Here is a 26,345-nt window from a genome sequence, read left to right on the forward strand (position 1 = left end):
TAAAGGTTTAATTATAGGAGATTTACTTCGGTTTGTTTGGAGTCCTAAGAATCGCATCCTCATACATTTTAGAAGCTTGTAATTCAATCTATTCGATTATTCAGAGGAATCTTCAGATCTTGTTTGAGGAAATAGTCAGATACCATAGATACTCATAATGAGATCATCGCAGTGGTTCTCAAGAAGTTGAACCTGATGGTCCTCGCGATTATTGAAGTCTTGCTGAAACTTAATGCTTGAAGAGAAATTTTATTCATTTAGCTCTTAGTGTATATATTTTTTGTTTGATTTTTATAAAGGTGTGTCTTAGCTTGGCTAACTCACCCAAAGGAAAATGATATAAAGTCTGGAAAAACGATAGAGATGAAACCTTAAGCTCTTCGCAGGGATTTGCGCAACACAATAACCTCCCACATTCCACCTCTCGCCTCCCGCCTCCCGCCTCTCACCTCGCAGCTTCCACTTCTCAGTTCCTGTAGTTTCTTGAACATTTGGCACTTGGATGAGACACCGAACGAACTTGCATATAAAAAATTTCTACACATGATTTCTTTTTATTGCTTTATGACTGTGCTCCGTGTGTCTCTGCGTGTGGGGTGTCTGTCTCGGGAAAGTGTTCGCTGCAGTCCTGCCCCCATCCCGTAAACTCTTATGAATATTTCACAGTGGCAGTACCAGTACCAGTCCAAGGAACAGCGGAAGACGAAAGTCGCGAAAGAAGCTCAAACTTTGACATTCAGACGGAAGTTGCCTCTAACCCTTATCCCCATACATCCCATACATCCCTTACATCCCGCGGAGACCTGCACATATCCTTTGTCCTACGCCCCTTCCACCACTAAACTGCAGCCCTTCTCAAGTGTAACAGTTCCCCTTACGGGATTTATTTTGTATTTTGTTTAGTTTAATTTATGAATCTATTAAAACTGTAACAATGCATGTGGGGTTTCGAAGAAGGATTACGTGGGCGAAGGACCTTCTTCTGTGCAATAACATTTGATGATCTGTTTGGCACGGCGCGTGCTGTGAATCGTCAATAAATAAAAAATGTTGACGCTCTCAAAGCGCTCGGGGAAACCCTGACCCGTGCACCACGACCCCTCTCTGTGCAAACCATTTTGTGGCATCCATGCTGCGAGTAGACTGTGTATTTGTGTGCATGGGTATCTATGAGTGTGGGTGTCTGCCTCACCATTTTCTGTTATTTCCCCCTGGTTTAAGCGAAGGCTAAGGAAGCGGGAAAAATATCAAATACACCTTCAACCATTTCTCTCCGAGCTCTACAAACACAAAAGCCTGTTTTATCAAAGATTGTTATCCCATAAAACTGTTATTAGCTCATTATTTGATGCCGATGTCCCTGTTGCTGACTGATGATAATTACACCCCAATGACCTGTTTGGGGTTACAGCCACAATTCCCTTTGGAAATTTTATCAAGGTTGTGCCAGTCAGTGTATATCAAGAAAAGTGAATCCCAGCTGGAGAGGCGGATAGACCACTTTAGCAGAGTCCGTTTTGGGCGAGGGAGAAAGTAGGTATGAAAAATTAAGAGGTGTACATTTTCTCTAGTTTTGACGCCTAATCAGAAGGTGTTAGCCATCAGAAAGGCAGTGCCAAAGTTGCGCATGCAACAAATTCTGAGAGGCAAGCAAGCTAGCAAGCAACAGCAGCAGCAAGAGCAATTAACAATTAAGTAGCACTTAATTCGTTGTTGTTAATCGAAAGTCACTGAAACAGAAGCTGGCGAGTGCAAGGGCTGAGCGTCACAATCCACGAGAGGGATTTATAGTTCCAGAGCGACCAGATCTGTGCTTTGTGCTTCGAGTGACCAAGTGCTTCGGAGTGGCGCTTATGAATGCCTTTACCCTTGTCCCACCAACTAACACAAGATCGGAACTAAACATTAATGCTAAATTGATAGCAGCTGGGAGACCAAATGCACAATTACTCGTACCTCTGCTATACTGCTCAAAAGCACATGGTAAAGTAAATCGGGAACGTGAAGGAATAAGTGGGAAAGAAGAGAAAAGCAGAGGAAAATACATGCCCAAGTAATCGGAAGAGTGAAGAAGTCACTTCGTCTGCGGGTAATTTGGGTTTTATATCCGATACTCAAAAGGAGTATATATTTGTATATGCGATTTTTGCAGAAAATGGATGTGTGTAACCCCCAGAAGGAAGTGTTTCCGACTACATCAAGTATATATCTTCATGATCTTCCTGTCCGTCTATCCGTCCTTCCGTCTTGTTTGACGCCTAGTTCTCAGAGACTATAAGAGCTAGAGCAACGAGATCTTGTACGAGTCCGAGGTGTACGAGGCCTGCAGGTCTGCAGAGCTCCAAACGAGAAATGAAGACTAACTTCTGACGAAGAAGCTCCTGGGATATAAAAACGTCTCGAGACGTCTCACCCCCACGCATGACCGTTGGAAACTCTCACATCCTCGACAGCCCAATGCCATCTCCTCCGGTATCTCACGAACGATAGCGTCATAAACGATCCAGGATTCACTTGATTTTGTCACTTGCCCAGAAGCTTAATACGTTAATGGGCGAGCCGGAGGTGGCGTTGATTTGTGGTCAGCTGTCCATGGCACATCGACTCACTCACATTTTGATAAGCCAACACATGCATATGCAAGCACCCGGACACACACATCGGAATGTTGTTGTGTTGATGAGGCATTATTGAGTACCTGCTGTTCTAGTTCGATGCTCGGTCTTTTCTACCCGTTCCGTTCCGTTCCGGTCCTGTCCGGTTCTCCCCAGTCCCGTTCCGTCCTTTTCAGTCCAGTCTGCTAATGCGCCCAACAGAGACTAATAGGCCTGATTCGATTGCACAATCGGACAGTCGATGGTCCCAGTCCTCAGGCAGTCGCAGTTCCAGCGACGCTACTTCCACTTCTCTCGTTCGGATACGAATTCCGAACCACATGCCCTCCCCATGAGGAGGATGAGCGATGCGGGACGGGACGGAACGGAAGGAAAACGGATGGATCCCAAGTTGGTTGAGTGAACGGAACCGGGGCCAGAAATGTTATTATGCAAAATAATAACAACGCACCGCACTATGAAATTAAATTTTGAATCCCAGCAGTGAGTAAACTTAAAATACAAGTTATTGCAACACCAGAAACCGTTTCACATGTGTCTCAGTGTGTTCGTGGGTTCGTGTGTCCGTGTATTCGTGTATTCGTGTGTGTTGCCACATGACTGGCTTTGACTCTGACTCTGAGTCGGGCCATGGATGTTTCCTTGCTTGTCTGACATTCGTTGCCGTGGCCAACGGGTATACGGGTCGCGGGAATGCAAGAGAGGTTCAAAGATACAGGGAAGAATGAGATCAAGGGAGCATTTTGGGAACCGAGCTCGCAAATACGAAAACGTCCCGAGGATACACTCGAGGTTATCCCAATCGAAAGTGATCCCTAATCAAGCGTTCCAAAGGAAAATGGTTCTGGATAGAAAGTGTCCGCAAATTGATATTTGAGATATCTGAGCAAATTCTTCGATAAGAAAAAACCCCTGGATAAGGATAATTCACACAAGAGAAGGTCCTTAATCAGAAGAATTCTTCGGCGGAAATAATGCTCCGGGAATTGTTGGAAATATTACTGGGACACATTACTCCCACTTTTCCTTTCTAGGGACAGAGTATTTCGTGTTCCTTGTGTCTCCACTGCGGACTTTCAGCTGTTTTTCTGCAGTAGTTTGCTGGCTGCGTTCATTCCTTTTTCGGTTTGCCCGTCCCCGCTCTGGCCCTCACTTGTCCCGGCTCTGTTCTGCTTTGCTCCGCTCTGGCTTGGCCTGGGATCGAGGGTGGGTGGCCGAGTGCGAGTGGGGCTGCGTCTGGCTGTGGGCTTGTGTCTGGGACTGAGACTGAGACTGGGAGCGTTGCCGTTGCCGTTGCCGTAGCCGTAGCCGTTGCATTTGCCGGTTACGGCTCGTTTTCGTTTTCGTGGGAGTTGGAAGACAAATTGATTTCATGTCTGAAACTTCTTAAGCGCCTGCATCGAGGGAATCCTTGGCACCTTCCCATTCCCACTCCCACTCCCAGCCCCACTCCCAATCCCTCCATTCATCTATTCTGTTCTAGCCAGGCTAGTCGTGTGGTGTTTGTGTTCCCAATTTGATATTGTGCACATGAAGCGCAGCCAGATCCACCTACTCGGACGAGTATTTGCCCCATCGCCTTTCCGCCGCTGCCTTTTTGTGTTTTTTGCTTCTTTTTTGGTGGGTTCTCTGTTAAATTTGTCTAGAAATTGATGCGCTCTGCTCGAAACAATATAGCAAGACAACAGCTCAGTGGCAAAGGCAACATGTTGCAATGGCTATCAGCCCGAGTTCACCTCTTTCTCCCAGCGAGCCCCACGCCAGGTTGCATGCTTTTGGCGCATATTTTGCGGCACGTCGCTGCGGCTTCGCCTCCGCTGTCATAGACATGAGAAATAGACGGATACATACATATATATATACACATATATATATATGTATATACGTACTCAGTGCATATGTGTGAGCGTCTGAGTGGGGGTAATCTTGTATGTTGAGATGTATGTGTATGTATGTACATACATATATGGCAAAATATTTGCAATTTTGTTTGGTATTCCCACAAGTGTGGCCATAAATTGCCCCTCATAATACGAGGTGCAACGCTTTCCGCAGCACCCTTCCACTGCCAACTTTCCTCTGCTCTTGTTATCGATTGTTTATCCTTTATAGTTTTCCCTGTCTTTCGCAATCACTTTTGGTGGCCATCAAAGAGTTGACCCAAAGAGGTTTTCTTGGACCAAAGGATTCCGATTCAGCTCAAATGGAACAAAGTGGACAACCATGGAAAGAACAAGCAGAAGAGAAGGAGTGGAAAGAGTGGAAAAATGAGAAAATTGGCAGTTCATTCGATTGGAACGGATTTTAATATGATCTATCAAGGGGCTGTTCAAAATGGAATTCATCATCGAACCACGTCGGTAATCAACTAAATTCTGCTATCTTTCCAGGCTCTCTCTTGAATAAGGCAAATCGATTGATTGTGTCGACTGGATACGGCTTTTGATCTTTTCAATTCATCTGGGATCTGGTACGAAAATAATGCAGACATACATATGTATTCGAATATTTGACTTGCAGTCTATCTAAATAGACACTATAATCAAGCTATACAATCTCGGTTCAAAATACAAGTGATTAAAATCAATAAATTACAATTGGTATAATTAAATGAAGGTGGAAAAACTCAATTCTGTATAAAAGTAGGTAAATGAGTGGGTACGAGTATCACTCTCTTACTCTTCAGTTCTATTATTAGCTTTATGATGTTATTTCTGTTGCAGATTTATTACAATCAGCAGAAATAAATTTATTCACTGGGGGAGTCAATGTGGATGGGATTTTCACATCCTCAGAATCCTTATGCTCTTCCCCAATGGGATTGCCATAATTTAATTTGGTAAAAATAGCTGGTATAGCTTCCGATATAGGCCTGTTATCTACCTTGATACAGATTTTCAACTTTTAAGTAATCAATCGGGAAGGTTCACTTCCTACGATAGATCTACGATAATTGATTTTTACAGTAAGTCAGAAAAACTGCAAAAAGCGTAAAGGGTTTCTATGGCTAATCAAGTATTAAACTTTTTGTATGATTAATTTTGCAGCATAAATTGGTATATGATCAAAATTGTAGATCCTTCCGGAGCTCCGCGGAGCCCCAAACATACCTTCAAAACTTATCCACATTTGCCCTCATTATGTTACAGAATCGTTTTGAACCTGTTACGGGAATTAAATCATAGTTTCTGCTTTCCACAGTTCTGCTTTTGAGTTGTTTAAATTATCCAACTGGATTGCGCTTGCCACTGAAAGGAGCCAACTATCGAATTACTCGCACAAGTGTTCTTAATAGGATCATACCCATTAATTATGCAATTATCATGATTCCTGTTATGTGGCATTGCGTATACGTAAAATGGGGGGTCCTCTGATGGAAGGAAACAAGGAATTTCCACACAATATTTGCAGTATCAATAACTTGAACGTTTTTAGTTACCAAATCAGTTTATCCATACTAAGTTCAATGCAATTCTCTCCTCTCCGGTTTCCTTTCGCCCTTTCGCTTACTCAGTCCGTCCCTCTCCGAAGCCCTTTCCCCCAGCGTTTCCCTCTGTGCCCACCCCTGCAAATCGACTGCGAAACTATAAAATGGTAAGTAGTCAAAAAAGAGAGGAGAAAACAAGAAAACCCATCGAGAGGGGAAGTCGGGAATAGCTTACCCCCTTTTGTTTTTCACACGCATCCCCTGCAGTGCAGCCCGCCTGCTCTGCCGCGCCTTGCCCTGCTCTGCCCTGCCCTGCTCTGCCCTGCCTCCGGTGCTCTGGTGCAACGGAGTATGCGTGAAAATCCTGGCAACTTGTTAGCTTATCCGGTGATTACATCGATAATGCTACGTGGTGTTTTAGCTTTCCAGCTACGTGCTGTTTATGTCTGGAGAGTCAAGCGAGTGCTGCCCCAGACAGAGGCAGAGATGCGGGCACGGCCATGAGCACGGGTTAGAGGGTCCCGTGGAATGATACTGTTGCTATATCTGTTCGACTGTCTCAATGTCTGTCTGCGAGTGTTTGGGTTTGAGTGGGGCCCCCATCTCCGTGGGTTACTTTTGGCCGGGACTAAGGACTGCAGAACTCCACTCTACTTTTTCCCTTTGTTTTGCCCTACACAAGTGGGTCTGCCACTTGCTGCCATTCGTTATAAATTACAAAACCTAATAAATATAACCAAAAATGTAAAATTATATTCATAGCTTAACAATTCATTCCGCGAACAGAACTATTGCCACACCAAAGAACGGTTGTATTTGATTGTTTCAATGCTGGCATGATCATTATTTAGAGGTGGTCTATCAGAATGGGAAAAGATTTGCAGTACCGCCTAGAGAATGACGAATGGAACCAATATTTCTAAGCAATTGTACACATTTGTTGTTTGAAATATCGAAATTGCTTATGATTTGTATGTTCAATCGCAATAGTAGGAGATCAAAGATCCAGGTAAGTTGTCCAAAGTTAGGGTACAACAGAGCTCCACTTTCGATTTGATTCCGGCTCTGTGCTGTATCTGTTGTAATTTTTGGCATACAAATGCGCAAACTGCAACATGGGGTGGCATGTGGCATGAACAGTTCCCTGCAGCACTCTCCGGCCCGCACTTTGTACATTTTATTGCCCTCAGTCGCGTCGAGAGCTGTAAGCAGAGACATTTGTATGGGCAAACATGTATCTAGAAACTCCTCTGGCACTCCTCCCTTCTTTAAGCCATTTCACTAGCTGTTATTCACGCGCTCAATCAATTTTTCAAGTTTTTACAACCAGGAAACAGCATAGAGCAGGACATAGCCAGGGCAGGACAGGGCAGGACAGGGCATGGTACAAGGAGAGTCGGATCGGGTACACTTCTCGGGGTGTTGCTTTTTGTTGCAAACATGCATTTCGCTTCTTTCTTGTGCTGCTTTTCCTTCTGTTGCAGTTTCTTGTGGGTCTGGCACTAATGATATTTCATTGGTTCTGATTTATAGCTTCTTACTGGGGGTTTTCTCCCGCTATCTGTGCTTTGCATTGCTAAACAGCAGGAAAGGAAAAAATAGCCCGCGATAGCTGCGGAAATGAGCCAATAGGTAACACGAGCGAGATACGAGCTCGGGATTGGATTAAGCTTGCTCTCTTCAACTGTCTTGCCTCACAGCTACATACATATGTATAATAGTTCTTATCAAGAGTTGCCACACTGTCTGTGTGGAAAGGGAGTCGGTCCAGACCGACTGCAACTGGATCCAGTTTCAGTTTCAAGGCGAAAATTAATTGGAAGAATAAGCCAACAGGTGGCCAAAGAGCCCAGGCCTATGCATATACATACATATGTATGTACATTCTGCATGCCAGACCATCCTGTTGTGTCTCTATTGACCAGCAGAGCTAGCTGCCAGCCTGCTCGACTTGGCCATGGCAAAATAAAAAATTAAAAGAAAAGGTTATTCTACGTCACTTCAAATTAACACTTAGATTAAATTAAAAACTTGTGAATAAAAGAAACAGGTGAACACAATTTGATGAAGTTTTATGTTATGCCTTTTCCTTATGCTATATTTGTCAACTACCCCTCCTCGCACTACCCCCCACCGCCCACATAGCGTGTTTGGACGCGCTTAATGCGGCCAGAGATTGGTGGGATGGTCGGGGCGTCCTATCTTCGTAAAAGTTGCTCCTGCCGACGCTCGCTGTGGCTGTGACTGCGGCTGCTGCTGTTGGGTTCTCGAATGTTAACGCAATTATTACGCATTTCTTATGATGTAATCAGACGCAGCTTGGTTTTCAAATGAAAATATGCCATCCCTATCCACATTTCCAGCCCAGTCCCATCTGCATCCGGATTCAAATACTCATCCGCAGCCGCATCCTTATTCCCATACTACTATGGATCCCGTTTTCCTCGCTGGAGTGGGGCTTGTGCTTTTTGCGGCAAAACTTTTCCCAGGTAAGGTTTTTCCGCCCAGTCTCTCTCCGCCTCCCTCTGCTGGCAGTGCTGAAAATGAAGCAAAATAAAACTAAATTATGGCAATTGAAAATGAAAAGCGAAAATTAAGCGCATAATGAGTCGCAACAGGGGAAAGAGAATGATGTTGGATGGGTGGGGGGAGGGGGGGCGCGGAAGCTAAGGGTAGGCTCAAGATAAAAGCAACAAGCGACGACGAGAACGAAACGCGGACGGAGGACGAGGGGGAGGAGGAGGGGAAGGAAGAGGGGAAGGAAGAGGAGGAAGACGACGACCGGGATAACGACAATACAGGATAATACAATAAAGGCCGACAAACAACAAGAAAACTGCCAAATTATGAAGCAAAAGTTGGCGTGAAGCAATCTCAAGAGGAACACAAAGCGAAGGGCGTGTCGGCAGAGGGAAAGCGCATTATCCGAAGCCCTAATGCACTGTGCCACAATGAACAGAAGAGAAAAACCAAGAGCAGAGAACCTGAACGGTCCTGAACCGTCCTGAACCTCTGTTCTGGTCTGCCTCTGCCTCTGCCTCCGCCTCCGCCTCCGCCTCTGCCATGAGCCTTCATTGTGAACTCTGCCCAGGAACGGAACGCTGCTTTCGGCTGCCACTTGAGCAGGTCTGAGCAGCCATCAGATGGCTGATGGGCGATGGTTTGAGGGCAGGCCTTGGGTCTCTGGGTCTTGCCGAGGTGTGGTTCGTTAGCTCGAAATGAAACGAAGGAGTACCAGCCGAGCAAACTCACGTCCCGTAAATCAGTCAAAAGAAATTCGCTTCAAAGCTGCAAGGAATCTCCAGAGTGCAGGGCGATGAAAGTGTCAAGATCACAGCTGAACAGGGCCCTCCAGAATTGTTCGGTACTAAGTTTAGCCTTCTGCTCCATTGTCCAATTTAAACCAAGTATTTGCATATTAATGTCAAAATCGAATCTAATGTCTAATCTCGGAGCAACTGTATTGGCATGCATATCCTAATGTTGAGTTGGGTTTAAGCTTAAATTTGGTTTGCTTGTGCTTGAATCTCCCAGTCCAGTTCTAGACAAATATTTCATACTTCATTAATAATAGTTAAGTAGTAATAGGTTGACTTAATAATAAAGTCCGACGCTGGTACATATTTTGCTTGCACTTCAACACATTATCTTCGACAATCTTGTCGCCAGGCAAGCCGTAGAAGCATTCCCTGCACATGCATATGTATGTGCACACATACATACATACAAATAGTCGTACAGACAGATCAGCACACACATTCTCGTACGAGTTTGGCTGTACCGTTTCCATACGCTGCAGCGCTAGGCAAACAAACGGCTCTGTCACTCAAATCTGACACAAGACAAATCGCATTGAGTGGCCTTCCAAATACATTGCATGACTCTGCTCTTTGCCGCTCTCCCGCTCTCCCGCTCGGCCGCTCTCCTGGAACTTCTTCGAGTTCCTTCTTCTGCGAGCGAAATTCGCTACACTCGAGCAATCAATTCACAATTACGGTACTGCCTGCCGCTCGCTCCCACTCCCTCCCATTCAGATTCTCAATCTCATTCCCATTCCCATTCTCATTCGCATTGCTATTCTGCTCCCCTTCCATTTCGGAATCGCACGAATGCAAAGTTCAATTCAATCTCTCAGTTGTCACTGGCAAACACAATATGGGGAGAGGTGGGGCGGACAGAGCACATCTGTTGCTTCCTTTTTCTCTTTGCATCTTTGCTGTCATTTCGGCGTGCTCCCAAATTCACTTTCGCAAGATTTACTTCTTAGGTTGCAAAAAGTATTATACTCGCATTACCGGAAACCGAAAACATTTTCCATTTTTCATATCGAAGAAAATCGGAATTTTCTGAGAACTATGTAGGTACACAAATAACTTTAAATCAGTTGAAAATAGCTAGGGATAAGTTCTTAGAACCGCAGTAAACTGAAAATTTGTTGCTCTGCTAAGACTTATGTATTTCCGGCACTGCATGTATGATTAAAAATGAATTATAATTTCTTTTGATTACGTCAAAATCCTTGATCTATCGTATTTTGAAAATATTTTAACCCTGAAAATTTCGAAACTAATTTTCTCAATTGTTCGCGGCGATGCGCAGCGATGGTCGGATATGTCATGGCTTCAAAGAATTCGTACGATTTTAATGAAATCGCACAAAGAAAAAGAATGCGAGAATGCGAGCAGTGCTGATTTTTGTTGCTAAGCATTTAAATAAGTGCACGCGTGTGAGTGTGTAATGGCATTTTCAATGCGAAATCTAATGGAACGTGTTTAAAACAATTTGTCCCCAATATTGAATTACACACATGAGTGCCTTTTGACTTCTTTTGAATCCGAGTGCAATGGCTTTGTCACTTGATGATATCCATGTGGAAGCTGGAGGAGGTCCGTAGAGTGCGGTGTTCACACGTGCTGCATCTCCTGGCAACTTCATTGAATAGACAAATACCCACACGAGTGTGTGTCTGTATACGAGTATGCACTGGGCATGTGTGTGTGCGTGTTCCTAAATTAAGCTGCGTCTGTGTCTGTGATTTAAGTTTATTTAGTCGGCAATCAATTTGCATCATTGAAGCCATGCGGACGTGGACCCTGGGACGGGCTGGCACACACTCGTCCTGTGGCACAGTGTTAATAGCGATGGTATCGGGTGATGTTATACACATGATGTTCTGTGATTAACGGTGCACAACAAGATATATGATACCAATTGATGATCAAAATGATTAGTTGTATGCTCCTCCAAAGGATATTAATATTTGGAATACTATTATGATTGGTTGTGTGCAACGCACAAGAGGAAGCCACTCTGACTCTGACCCCATAAGGCATTGTGAAGAAGATCATCTATTATTGTGTACGCACATATACATATGTATATATGTACGGACAGGCGGATCCTAATGGGACGCTACAGTACATCCGAAGGACTTTGATAATTCTTTTAAGCATTTTCGTCTTGTTTTCGTATTTTTACTTTTTAGGGACTATTCATTGTTATCATTATTCAATAGGAAATATTACACATCAAATATTAGATTTGTGAAGTGTTTCCGACCCCATAAAGTACATATATGTATATGTTCTTGATCAGCACCAAGTCAGTCCCTATGAGCGCCTAGTGCTCAAAGACTATAAGAGCTAGAGCAACGACATTTTATATCTGGACTTCTGTGATATCTTGGCCAGCCCCCCTCCGCCCCAAAGATGACAAAAATCTGTGGCATCGACATTTTTAAAGTCAGGAGAAAAATCAAAAACACAGAACTATATACATAGAATGACTATATCTTATTGAGTGCAGAATATGAACCAGATCGTATCATAGCCCCACAAAGGACGAAAATCTGTGGCATCCACAATTTTAAAGATACGAGAAAGCCAAAAACGCAGAATCCTAGAGAATGACCATATCTCTTAGACTGGAATCTGAATCAGATCGGATGATTATTATGGCAAGAAGGAACAAATCAATTTGCAGTTGCTCCGCAAACCGAGCCGTATAAATGTAGAGTCGCGGTCGTAGCAGCGAATATTTCCGTGCCCTTTCATGATCTTGAAGGATTAAAAAAACATTACGCACCGGCAACCAAACTCAACATTCAAAATGTATTGTAAAGCTTCTAGATATTATAGCGCTATGCACAAGTGCAGGCTGAAACTTTGAAGATTTGTATTATATATTTGTACGAGTATGTATATCTGAAGTATATCTGAAGCTATTCATTTTGCGAGCTGATATGCCCTGAGCTCCCACTGTGCAGCATAAACAACTCTAGAGTGTAGTGTCAGTCTAGACTGTCTGTGCCTTCGGAAAATATTTATGCTTGTTCCGAAAGCCCAGACACTCTCGCCCAGCCGGCGAGAATTAAGAACTACTGATATTTCATATACGAGTGCGAGGGTACGAAGGGGGTTCAGGGGTTAGAACAGCTCCAAGGTGAGTGGAAATTATAATATTTAAGCAAAACAGATCTCTTTTCTTTTCTCTTTTCTCGCGGTCGCGGAAATATACGCGAAATTTCGAGAAAAATAAGAACAATTCTTCAACGGGATTGCATTTTGTGGCAAATCGTAAATTTTGCTTATCATTGATTGAAACTTACCACTGTTGGGTATCAGGGTATTCCGAGATACAATCAAGAGCCCGAAGACACAATTAAAAGCGTGCTTTACATAACGACCAGAGCGAGTCTGATATAAATGATTGGCTGTACCGCTCATTCACCTGAACAGGTGATCTGAACAGGTTCAGCCACATCAATTGTTACCAGTTGCATGTTGGTGCACACCTCATGAAAGTCTGAAAAGAGTTGTTTCAAAGATTCCAGTACGATTGCAGGCTTTGAGTTTTACCCTTACAATACACTACAGTAAGCATATTCTGGGAATGTAGATTGCAGGATCATTTTGAGCCATAGAGGCCTCTGGGGAGGATCTCCGGCGCTGTTTCTGCCAGACAAAATTTGGTTATTTGAACTATTTTTTTAAAGGTTTGTATCAGAAGTACCGATTCTGGGTTTGACTTTGATCAGGAATTGATCTTTGATCTCGTGCCTCATAATACCACCTAGAAATTTTCACACCCTGCTTATCCCTCATTTCTCTCAATTTGGTGGCGTTGCGGGAGTTGGGGAGTGTAACGATCGTAACCTAACATCCTATTTTGAAGATCGGTCGTCATAAAGGGTATTTGAATACCGACGCGCCGATGTTGGCTTCCTTTCTGGTTACTGTTGAAGTTGTACAAAAAGACAAGACTATATTGCATAATATAGTGACCTGGTAATATATTTTTATTATGCGGAGATGTTTTTCCCGCGTAGCGCAGAGCATTCCTGCCTACCCTTGGAAGTAAGTTTATCACAGTAAATATACCCTATAGAGTATATTGGTTGGTCCCAATGTGCGTCTGCAGAGTAGATTTTAAAATGCATCGACCGCTCGGCTCGGCTTAATGAATACTTTTCGTTGTTTAATACATACATTTTTACTACTGCAAAAAGTAGCTCAAAAGTAATTGTTGCAACGCACAAAACTTGTTCATAACCGACAGGTCCACCGGTGTCGGGGTCTGCGGGGCCGTCTATTAACACTATTGAACAGACAACCTCCAGAATCAAACCTACGTTTTCCGATAGATTTGGAGCTCCGAACTACGACCAAAAACGACCGGGAACGTTGTGAGTCGCAGCCAGGGCCGCGACTGAACATTTATACCCGATACTCAGCCAGTATGGCCAGAGGGCCCACGCTGCACGATGAAGAGTGTGTATGACCTCCAAAAAATAGCCATAATATGATTCGAGCTTTATCGCATGGAATAGCGAATTACCATCGAGAACTGAAGAGTAACAGTGAGCTGCCACAGAAGGAACTTAAAGAGAGCCAGGGGGCCTGGATCTCACTAAAGGCAGAGGGAAAGGAGGAGGTTAAAGGAGCAAAAATGAAAAATACAGACAGTTTCTGAGTGTTATTCCAGTTATACAATGCTATATCTTGCCGTTTATAAACCTTGTTTTTATATATCGATATACCATAAATGAACCTTAAGTTTCTTTCATACCTGGGAAGCGTTTTGCCGTACAATTGCCGTATCCTTGAGGGACTTGCCGGTCATGCACGACCATGTATGAAATAAAAGTATGATTTTGTTAGCAAGTGTTTCTAGAGCTTGGCATCTAACCCGTCTAACTTGTTGAGATTTGGGCCACTAATCCACCAGCCATAGGCCAGGCTCGTTCGGCGTTACGCCCGAAGTCGACTGGACCGCTGATTAGGGCCAGTTTTTAGTCAGACGGCGCCTAGTGCGGTACTAAAAGCGCTACTACCCAGAACTTTATCGGTGTTACTTACGGATATCAGTGGGAATATGCTGCGCCAGATTTGCCTAGTGCTGCTCCTAGTCGCATTGGGTCTCGGTCCTGCCAGGAGTCATGCCATGACGCCACAGGTCTCGACCACGAGATCGGAGATCGAAGAATCAGAGTTGCGGGTGAAGCGCGGCACCGTCACTGTTGACTTTGGGATGGTCCTTCGTAATCTGCTCCTGAAGAGTGCCCAGTTCTCAAATGCAAAGGCCGACAAAGTCAAAGCCACAACGAGTCGCCCCAGGAAAACAACAACAACAACGACTGCACCGCCAGTCCAACCACCAGCTCCTCCGCCTCCGCCTCCACGCCAAAGGCCAGTCCTGCAACCGCACGGGTACTATTCCTTCGGCTACCTGCCGTTTGACTATGAAACAGACTACGAAGATGCTTTGGGAAAAGCACCGCCGCAGTCAGGCCTTGCCAGACGCCCCCTGCGCCCCTTATATTTACAAAGAAAGTCTCCTGGTCCTGCATTGGCTGCTAGATACGAAGCTGATTATGACTACGATGCGCCGCCTCCACCAAAACAAGTACCGCCTGCACCATCACTCCCCAATCCTCCTGCTCCCCGTCGCCGTACCGGTCCCCGTCCGCAGCCCCGACAGCCGCTGCCCCAACCACAGACAAAGACACAGACGCGCCGCCCAGCAGCCGAGCTAAACGATCGACTTGTCTATCAGTACGCACAATCTACTGGTAAAATACATAAACTTTTAGCTAATTGCCGAACAATTGGATTCTCTCCAACACTTTGCAGATACTTACTATAGGCCAAGCGTGGTCGGTGGCGGAGTTGCTGCGCAAGTGGGACCGGTGGAGGCGGGTCCGGAAGACGCACCGGATGGCGAAAACGAAGACGATGACGGCACGGACGCGACAGCCCCGGTTGACAATTACAATGGTGCAGATGTGGATGGAAACTCTGGGGCAGAACTACCGTGGTTTGTAGTCAACTATGCGAACGAATACGATTCGGCTGACTTCTCCAGACAATCCTCAGAGTCTTCTCTTGCACAGCCGCCCCGGGACGGTATACCTGTCAAGTCCTCGGGGTACGTGTATCGAGATCCGATTTCCTAACGAAGCCTTCGGAAGGGACAGAAACAATATTAGTAGATATGTATGTACATATATCCGTAAGGTTTTTCTATTTTTGTTGGGGTATTCTAATCTTTCGTATACTAATAAATGCTTAAATTTGGTAGTAAGCAAATGTCTCGCTAGACACTGATGGCCATCTAGTTGTGCAGCGGTCATTTGTTGGCATGTGGGATGGGCGATTCTGGCGGATCATGGCACATTTGAGAGACACCGAAAGGAAATCGCGGAAGGTCTAATGAGTCAAACACAAGTTTGATGACACAATTGATGATTGCAAGTAAGCTGCCTGTTGAGGGTGTCTCCGGGTATATGTAGATGGATTTTCGGGTGAACTGTGACTACTCTCCGGCCTCGGTTCGGCTTTCCCGGTCCAGTAAATTTCGCAATTGATGCAATCGTCCTTGGTTCGGACGTGGAAATCCAGAAAAAACAAACTGCCACATCTCTAATAAAAAAAATGGAAAGAGCAAGCGAGCTTGCCTGAGGTTGAGGTTGAGGCTGGGGCCAGAACCAGGCCAGAACCCTAGCTTAGAGCAGGCCAGGCCAGGCCATACCCATAGGCAATTGCCCATTGTGTAAACACATGTATGTCTTGGTCAATTGTTGTTGGTGATGTGGGTGCAACAACGAGTTGTTGTTCCCGTTGTTTCTGGCATTGTTGCTGGCGTTGTCTGCCTGGTAAACCAAAATTGTTGCTCGTTTTCCGCATGAATCACTTGCATCATCATCATCATCATCGTCATCGCCATTGCCATCGCCATGACCATCGTATCGTCATCATAGCCCGTTTCGTTGCCAACGTGGCTATATGGGAACCACAACATTGCAAATATGTGTGTGGGCACTCTCTCTCGCCCTGTCCCTCCGCGCGTGTGTGTGTGCGTGTGTGTGCACATGCACGTACGTTTATGTGCAGTCACACCCATACACCCATACACCCATACATCCATACACCCATACACACGGGGCCAAAGCGTTTGGCTCTGCACTTTGTAAGTAGCTTTTAATATATTTTGCCACAAGCCGGGGGAAAAAATCAGAAAATAAAAGCACACCCTCACACAATAAAAAACAAAAAATGAGAATAAAAATAAAAATAAATTCTCTTCGTTGCTCTTTTATAAGCGTGTGTTTGTGTGTGTGTTTCAGCAGAAATTGGATTAAAATTAAAATAAAAAGAGAGAAAAGTACAAAATAAATAAATAAAAAGTCCTCCAAAGAGCACAAAATTAAATGAAATAAAATGTACAACATAAAATGTTCAAAGGGAGAGCCAGGAAGGAAGGGGTGAGCCAGAGTGGCGGGTGGAGAGGAAGAGGTTAAGCGTGTTGGGGTTTCGGGTTAAGCGCAACAATGCCGATGTTTTCCTCGACTTTGATTCTTGCTGCAGCCACTCGAACGGATTCCTTTTGCCACATTTTCATGGTCCTTAGTAGGTATGTATGTATGTACATACATATATCTCGATCTCACTCACCTTCTCACCTTCTCATTTCCCATATCTATCTATTTCTAATGTTTAGAGTGCAATTACATACTTCGATGTAATTTGGGAAATTTACATTTTGCACATTTCGTCGCGGTTGGAAATCCTTGAAATCGTTTTGGTCTATGCCTTTGTTTGATCGCGAAATGGATAATCCAAGAGTTTTGATGCTTATAGCATGACATTTTTCGTTGATTTATATCGTTTATTCGATAAAGCCTGATGGCTTCCGTATGAATTCCAACGGGCGATCGTTCGAATTTCTCTTTAATATTTCAATTGTTTCCTGCTGTGCGAATTGTAATATTCAAATTAGACTGACTTCAACTAGTTCGTGGTTATTTTTGCCCCGCATAAACTGCTTTGCTGGCCAGTCCGGCCACGTACACTGCGAAAAATGAGTAAAGTGAAAGCGAAAGCGAAACCAGACACAAGGGCAAATCAATTACTGGGCGGACAAGAAAAATTTGATTGGGTGCCACTCACGCCACTCCAGAGGAAACCTGTCGACTCTTTGGCACTTTCGATTGCTTTTGCTCTCGTTTCTCACAGTGCCAGTGAGGAGGGCAAGCAAGGGCAAGGGGAAGCAAGCGGGAGCGTACATTTTCCTGCTTAGCTTAGCACTTTACACACGAGCATTTTCGACTCCGTCCGTCCTTTGGCTGTCCGTTGAAACTTTCGCTGACGTTTGCAGTGCAAAATTGTTGGGTATTGGTCAGTGCCACCAACATATGCCATATTAACCAACAGCCCAGCCCCTCTCCGGGGCGCCACTGCCTCGCTAAGCCCTCAATCATGTCAATTACTCGCCAATTGTTGTTGTCTTTCGGAACAGTGGAAAATGTGCTCGGCTTGACGTCTGCGGGGTTTCGCCTGATGGGCATAAATTTTGATTTATGAACAGCCAGAGATACGAAAATATGTACTCATATACACACATATGCACATCTACATATACATATATACATACACATACTACGACTGCCCGTGCATCTGGATATTTGCACTCACATATGTGCATGTACGCATGAGTTCGCTTTATTAATTTGTCATATGAAGCGATGCATAAAGTGAGGAGATATCCATATACATATGAACATATGTATATATGTACGTATGTATACATGAATTGCAACATCATTAAGCAAAGGACACGAGGCCAGACAGCGTCCTGCTCTTCGACATGGACCTGGACCTGGACCTGGAAGTGGACCTGCATCTGCATCTGCATCTGTATCTGAGTCCAATCCAGCCGAATGAAATTCCACACAGTTTAAGTTTTCAATTAATGCGTAAATTATGAATACATTTTTCCAACATTTTAAATGGGCCTCAAATGAGATTTAAATAATAAAAACCGCTGATTGGTCATCAGGGGCAGTGTTCTCGCAGACGAAATCTCTCCGATTTCTCCGGCTGATCAACGATGAGGTTGCCAGCACTACCCCGTGGTAGTTCATTAAAGACCAGCGGGCTTCACTCTCCTTTGACATTTTCCAGGTGAATTCGGAGTTGGGAGTGCGCCTGGGGTTACCGCTACCTTACCCTAGCGCTAACCGTTACCGTTACCCTCAACCCGTAACCATGCTGATTTATGAGGCTACCCCCATTTGAAGTCCACTCCCACACAAATCACCACCACCCGACCATTCCTACACCGTTCCCACACCATTCCCAGAGCCACCACGTCTCAGTATCCAGTTTATTCTTTATTCATTGTTTGGCTCCTTTGGCTGCATTAACCTTGGGCTGATCCGATTCCATTCGCTTCGCTCGGGATTGCCATTGCCCGCTGGGGCCACCGGCCGGGCCGGGCCGGGCTGGGCCGCTTCGCCTGCGGGGCAACAATTGAAATTATGGATTTTATGTGTCATAAGCTTTTATTGATGCAACAATCAAATATTTATGATGACAATTCCCGCTGACAATGATGGCAATAAAAATGCTTTGCTCTCATCCCGCGCTCCTCACTCCTCACTCCGCCCTCCGCCCACCGCACTCCACACTGTGCGCTCCGCCCCTCACTGCCCCTCCCTACCCGTGTCTTTCTGTCTGTGAGATTTCTGTGGTTCTTTTCGGCTGTTTTGCTGTTTGGCTGCGGAAGGTGAGTTGTGGTGAGGTGGCAACAACGGCATGGGTTGGGGGCTACACAATTGAAATTCAATTCGGTTTGATAAGTGCCACTTGGAGCATCCAACGTAAGAATTTATACGTATTTTCCTTGAAATGGGGGATTTTTTCGGGCGTTTGAGATTGGATTTGGTTGTTGGAACTCAGATTCTATATGAAGACCCCGCTGGAAAAGTGCAAATGGAAGATATGTATGAATGCAGAATAGCTATATGGTATAGTTAGGGATCATTCCAAATTGTGCATAAATATTGTATATGTAGAATATATAAATAGAATGCAAGCTTTCTAGAGACGATGCCCAAGGTTTCTGTGCTCTTCTGACTCTAGTCTATCTTCTATGGATAAGGGGAGAGTGTCTCGAATTGTGGAATCCATTCCATACCTCGAAAATGGGTTCCAGGGCAATCAGTAAGGCGGGCTCATTACGTGTATACCGCCATATCCGAATCTAGAGGTATTGTCGCTCTTGCCCAATGAACAGCTGAGAACAGGTTCGACCTTTGCTTGAAGGGAACGGGATGGTTCGGATGACCTTGCAGAGACGTACCTTGCCTAATCATTAGTGACGGATTATTTGTAAGACCAGCATTTGATTTTTTGGCTTTGGCCGTTTTTGGAGGATTTTGACCTGATTCGAGGTTGCTGTCAGGTCGAACGAAGTCTTTATGCAACACAACAAAATGTTGAGATAGCGAAATCACATAGTCCCACAGCCCCGTCGCTTGGGCAAATGTTATTTATGTGGATAACCCCAGACCCACACAAACACACACCCACATACACATGTGAACCCACACCCACACTCGCACCCAAAACCAAACACAGACCCGGACTCCGTTCACATTCGACCGCTGCAGGTTCTCTCCCGTATGTCTTGCGCTGCCATTAAAGGGTGCTCCTCAGCACACCTGCATACGAGTGTTCATCGCCCACCAGCGGCTCCTCACGGCGAATATCTATGAGTGCATCCATTATCCTTAATACACTTACGTGCACTAATGTGCTCCACATTAATGTGGAGCTGCTTGAAAATTTTAGGTTTTTCGCTTGCTCTTCGTCCATCTGTCTGCCTGTCTGCTTGTATGCCTGTATGTTCCCCCTTATTTTCAGACCAGCCACGCCCCTCGCATCTTTGCAGGAACCAAGAGCCAGGAGGAAGGAGGAAGGAGGAAGGAGCGCGAGTACTGAGCCCACCACATGAGCTCTTTTGTTAGCTGAGAGCCGGGCACGGGGTCTCCTGGGAAACATGTTGGATATCCGTTTCCATTCTCCGTTTCCCATTTTCCAGTCTTCATTTGTGTGGCTGGCATGCAATCATGACTGGGGGCGTATTCGGTATAGGGGGCGTGGTTACCTAAACGCCGTCTGAATTTTTAAGGCCTCCGCCATACTCGCCTCCCCTCCTTCTGGGATCCGGGCCAGTTTCGACGAGCAGCATTAATTAATGTAAAGCGAAATTGAAACGAATTCGAATCCGAAACTTTTACCCCTAGCCGTCCCTTTTAACTTTAGTCGGAATCATGGAAATAATTTCTGGTTTTTTCTTCAAAGGCAGGGCCATCATCGTTCATTTTCGTACGACTTTAAGGGCAATTTTGCGCGAAGCTTTTAATGCATGCAGCATTTCCCAGCCTTACAATTGTCTCGTCCGGGGTCTCCAGGTACATCCAACCAATATAACTGGTACCTCTTTCGTCCACTTCACTATAATTTTCTGAAAATAATACTACTATTCGAGGACCATAGCGAGTACCACTGCAGCAATGATTGATCTATCTGCTTGGACATCATAAATGAGCAACGGAAACGGAAACTGTTCCTAAAAATGAGCACGTTGCAGATGTCAACGTTCTCGCTGTTGGCGATCAGATGAATATCGTCGAGAATACAAAATTTTGTTGCAAGGAAACCGTTTCTAAATTAATGCTGAGGATACCTACATTGAGAGAAGGCAATCGTCCTTGGTTGACCAGTTTGACGGAAAGTGCGGCTAGATCTGGGGGTCAACAAGCCTAAGAAGGCACTTATTCCGCATGGCATATGGCATTTACCCAAGCAATTCGTTGCTTTCGTCAGCGAAAACATACGTTGCGCTTGAGAGCTCACAGATCAATCGTTTTCGATATCAAATGTATTGTTAATCGAAAAGATTATGATTTTGGAATTCGACTCTTTTAATTAATATAATTATTGGTAGACGAAAGCGAAAGTATGTATGTTGGTATGTGTGTGAACGACCGATGAACAACGATGCGATTCTGATGGTTACGAAAACCAGCTCAAGACTGACCAAGGGCAAGCGGACGGAATTCCATGATGAAATTATACAAGGTTGTCCGCTCCCGCAACGTGCTCTCTTTACGGGTCTTATTTCTCCCAGTACAACGGCAAACGTCGTTCTTCTCTTTCTCTCATCAAACATGGCGTCAAAGCGCTTTAAAGACCCGAAAGAGAGTAACGGACCACCTTGTATTATTTCACCATTTCTCACGAAAGTGAGAGATCGGAGAAGAGCGACAGAAGGAGAGCGCTAGAGGAGCTCGAGCAGCTCCAGAGAACTGCAGGAATGTAGAAGCTGGATAGAGAGGCGAAGGCAAGGCCGCTGCCGCGTATATGCAATGATTTTCGCAAATAGCGAGCAATATTGGAGGATTTACGTTACTCTTCACCACTGGCTATTATTTAAGGAATTTGTTGACTAATTTCGGGCTGGAAATCCCTGTTGAATCTCTGTTGAGTCCACGTTGTGGACTGTTTTGATATGGAAAATCCTTCCAAAAGGAGGCTGTAGTTTCCGTATTTCCGAATGATTCAGACAAATGATCCTTTGATTGAAGAAAAGACTTTTGCGCAAAGTCTTGTTAAAAAACCAAAATGTAAGTAAATTGTTGTAAATTTAGCCAAATGTTCCTATCGCAGCTATTTTGGCGATTTCGAAGAATAACCTGTCTATTAATCCCAGTCTATACCTCTATTCCATTGAGTCTGACTGGTATTATTATATAGAATTAGTTATTTTATACTGACGGAAACTTTTGATCATTTGTTCAAGCCCCAATCGGGGAATTTTGACTATAATGAGCCAATCTAGTGAGTTTTGCAATTAAATTGATCTGGGATTGAAATTTTCTTCAGATCGTCTAATCTCACAGATGGCTTTCTCGGGTGGTTCACCCGGATGTCGGCAGTTACACAGGCAGGCCTCTATTCGTCCGTATTTTCACTTAGGGATTTATCTAGGATAAAATACTCAAGCAATTTAAAGCCGAGTCCGAGCGGGAGTCCCAGCCTGGAGACTGTGTTGGACAATTGCGATTGAAAAAGCAACGACAAGTACATACATACATACATACATATCTATATGTGTATATAAAAGTAAGTATAGCAAACAAAGAAGCAACAAAGCGAAAGCGGGCAAATGAAAGCGAAGGAAAGAGGAGATGCCGGAAGAGAAGAAAGGAGTGAAGGATGGTAAACGGAGGACGGGTCAAATTTTATGCAGGCGCAAATATTTTAAATGTTAACAATAAAACACAGTAAATGTGCACAGTAAATAAATGCGTTTGCGAGCATGTGTGCGTGTGCGTGTGTGAGTGTGTGTGCGATGCAAACAGGCTGCAGGAGCAGCAGCAGCAGCGCAAACATACACACAAACAAACAAACAAACGAAGAGGGCAGACCAGAGGCAGAGCCTAAAAGTATGCAATGCTCTCGGTCAACGCCCCTTCCCATTGGGCAACCCATCCGACATCCGACATTCAACATGCAACATTCACCAACCCAACCCGTCGAAACCGATGCCCATTCAACTCCCAACTCCCACTTCCCACCTACCCCCTCCCCTTGACCCAACGGCCACATTCAAACAAAAACCGCTTAAAACACTTTACTATCGCATTTTGGAATTGTTCAAATATTTTCGCTCCTCTTTTTTGACTGATTTTTTTCTAGCCATGCTCTCTCCCTCGCTCACACACTCACTCTACCGCTCTGTTACTCCCTCTCTCTCTTTCTTGGTCAGGAATACAAACAATTAAAATCCTCAAATATTTGCTCCAGCTGCAAAAAAAGCTCAACAACAAATGTGAACTCTCTCCCTCTCCCTCTCTCCTTGTTTTCCTTCTGTGCAAAGAAAGAAGTGCAAAGAGTGTGAGTAGAAAAAGAGTGAGCGCGATATGTTGAAGCTGGTCAGCAATTTTTACAGTTGTAAATATAAATTTGTAGACGGTACTGTTGTTGTCCCCCTTACATACCATTTCAGGGGCAGCACAGAAAGAAGGCATCTTCCATCCCATAAAGAAATCATATACATGGCTATGTATGTACAATACTACTCGATCTGGAATTTACTTGGCAAATCCAAGATCGACACAAACAATTAGTCTAAAAATACTCTGAGGTTAAAATCTTTCATTAGCTTTCTTTTGTATGGTTATACATTTAGATATTCATTTCATTCTCTTAATAGCACTGCCAAATGTAGTCGGGTATTTGTAAAGGTGTATTTATGGAATTCATTAGTCAGTGAATGAAAGTGAGCTTCAACTGTGGGCACTCACAGCAATTTTCCGAAACGAGGCGGCAACGAGAACGGGGCTTAATTTAGGGCTGAAGATGTTTATAATTGTCGAAAATAATTTTTTAATTTTTAAACACGAACATTGTTAAATGAAATAAATGTAATTTAATGACGTCGGCTTCGTCATCGTCGTCGTATCTCACAGATACATCTGTTTCTCACAGATACAAATGAAAAATGATAAATTGAATTAGATGGTATTTTTGTTGGTGCATAAGCAAGTAAAAACACTTTAATTTTTATTTATTTATGTTTTTGCATAATTTAACTGCAAAATGGGACATTTGAAGGTTTGGTCAAACGACTGCACCTTAGCCGTTTATTCATAGATTTTTACAAACGATACCTTAAATGACGCCCGCTTAATGTACCTACATACATACGTACATATGAACATACAAAATGTACAGAGCTTTCAAACCAAATTTTGGAAAAAAAAACCATCAACAATTTTCAATTTAAAAGCTTGATATTTTCTAGATGATAAGATGAGCTACAAAGTGTTCGGGTAAGATCTATAGCTGCATCTGTCAACTTTGCAGACTGGCAAAGTACAATACAACCAGATGTCAGATACTTAGGGTATGTGAAAAGAAAACACTACCTAACACTAACAGTTTTATTCTCTCTAGCTCTATCTGGCTTTGGCCTTGCCTATTGCAAAAAGTGAGCGCCTAGATCTCAAGGACCATAAAAGCTAGAGCAACCAAATTTGGTATCCACACTCCTGTGATATCGGACCTTGACCGTTTTGTGTGAAATCTTCGCCCTAACCTCTTCCGCCCCCGCAAAGTACGAAAATCTGGGGAATTTACAAATCTCAGAGACTATTAAGGCTGGAGTAAGCAAATTTGGTATCCACACTCCTGTTAGATCTCAATATAAAACGTATATCTCAAAATTTCGCCCCACCCCCTTTCGACCCCACAACGAACGAAGATCTGTGGCATCCATAATATTGAAGATTCGAGAAAAGTAAAAACACACGATCATAGAGAATGACCATATCTATCGGATGGCTAAATCTGGATCAGATCGGATCATTTGTATAGCCAAAAGGAACAAATCAATCTGAAGTGGCTACGCAGCCTCCGACGTCTGAGACGATTTTCTGTCTCTCTCGCACGCACTCTTCGTCGTGTCGTTTAATATTCGCGGCGTCTGCCGGAGGAGACCCATACTGACTAAGTATCGGGCATAAATGTAGAGTTGCGGTCTCCGCAGCAACTCACAACGTTCCCCCTCGTTCTTAATAAAACTAAGAATTTTATCACCTTTTAACGAATTTATTAATGACGTGTTCATTCCAAAGATTAATCCTAATATTTTTAAGATGGTATTTTTTTTTTACGCTTAATTGCAATATTTAGTTTAATTTCTGTACATTTCGGTTTTTGCATATTGTACAAAAGTGTGAAGATTTTTTGCTGGATATTATTTTTTTGTCTGCATGCTTGGACAGTTGGGCTATTGTGTTAGAACTTGTTGAAGAAGAATAGAAGAAAAGATCTGGATTGAAATTAAGGCAGACATTGTCAGGTGGGTGACACATTTGTGTTGACCACGGGGATCCCTGGGGTCCCTCTTGATAAGGTTTATTTACTTGCCCTCGGAATCTTCTGTTGTTAAGCTACCTTAGCGAATGTAATTTTTTATTTTTGGAGCTAGTTTCCACTCTTAGAGCTGTTCAATGGCGTAATGGATTCCTTCTCTGTCGAAAGCTTTTTCGATATCGGTGGAGAGTAGTAATACGTGGTTTCTTGTTGAGATGTAATTGTCTATTGGTTTATAAGCGTATTGATTTGGGGGAGGAGATCGAGGAACCACATAATGTTTTTTTAAATTTACTAAGATCTTTGAAGGGCAAACAAATTACAATATTGGGCTATATCCAATTACTACATTTTGGGATAGCTGTTGATATTTTCCGTCGCGGGAGTGGATCTATTGTTGCGATTGGGGCTTGCTTTGGATTTTGGAATGTAAGGTACGGTTGGGACTTGTTTCATCAGCAGGATTCTGAGAAATTTGCGTCTTTCGAAAAATCGGACCAGGCTGAGAAAAACGGACTCAAATGGACTCCCGAGTGGAAAAATGTATTTTTGGGTAATTTCTCCTAATTGGAATGCATTTTCCTAGGGCTCTCTGCGTCTGAGGGGCAAACTGGTATTGTGTTAGGTAATTATAATTACATATAAGTAAATAATTGAACTAATCGATTTCCCATGCCGGTGCTTGAGGCCCCATGCAGTCAGCGGCCTGCTTGAAGACGCAAGCTGCCAGTTTCCTGTATCTTTTGGCAGCACTACGGAAGAGATACTCGTGCAGAGAGTATCCGTTCGTATTTGAATGTATACGAATATATGTATGTATATATATATATAAATATATAGATATGTATGTATGTATGTATGCTGGGAATGGAGCTGGAGCTTGACAATTTTGCATTTGACGTCGTCACGTGGCTGGAGCATGGCTCCCTGCTATTCTTTCCCCATCCGTACTCTGTAGTCGACGGGGGAGGCGTAGGGGGGAAGGACATCAAATCATTAGCAGTGCATAAAGCGTGAAACCAGACACAGACATGTAGATGAATTTAAACTATTAGTGTTCGCAGAGAGGAAAGAATA

The 26,345-nt window shown here is 43.9% G+C and overlaps 1 protein-coding gene across 2 annotated transcripts; it reads left to right on the forward strand.

Moving 5' to 3' along the window:
- Positions 1-14,270: 14,270 nt before the first annotated feature.
- Positions 14,271-15,657, forward strand: LOC6901901 (pistil-specific extensin-like protein). Of its 2 annotated transcripts, none has more exons than XM_002133400.3 (2): positions 14,271-15,112; positions 15,174-15,657. In XM_002133400.3, exons 1-2 carry the CDS (start codon positions 14,416-14,418, stop codon positions 15,494-15,496), a joined length of 1,020 nt encoding a protein of 339 aa, XP_002133436.2. In that variant the 5' UTR covers positions 14,271-14,415; the 3' UTR covers positions 15,497-15,657. The 2 variants fall into 2 exon arrangements, with proteins under 2 accessions (XP_002133436.2, XP_015040962.2); XM_015185476.2 differs by having other exon boundaries at positions 14,271-15,095; positions 15,174-15,314.
- The last annotated feature ends 10,688 nt before the right edge of the window (positions 15,658-26,345 follow it).

This window comes from Drosophila pseudoobscura, chromosome X (genome assembly GCF_009870125.1).
Source record: "Drosophila pseudoobscura strain MV-25-SWS-2005 chromosome X, UCI_Dpse_MV25, whole genome shotgun sequence".
NCBI classification, from domain to species: Eukaryota; Metazoa; Arthropoda; class Insecta; order Diptera; family Drosophilidae; genus Drosophila; species Drosophila pseudoobscura.

Coding starts and splice junctions, on each gene's coding strand:
- LOC6901901 (XM_002133400.3), top strand. CDS start 14,416: ATGCTGCGCCAGATTTGCCTAGTGCTGCTCCTAGTCGCATTGGGTCTC. Junction 15,113..15,173: donor TCAGTACGCACAATCTACTG/GTAAAATACATA, acceptor AACACTTTGCAG/ATACTTACTATAGGCCAAGC.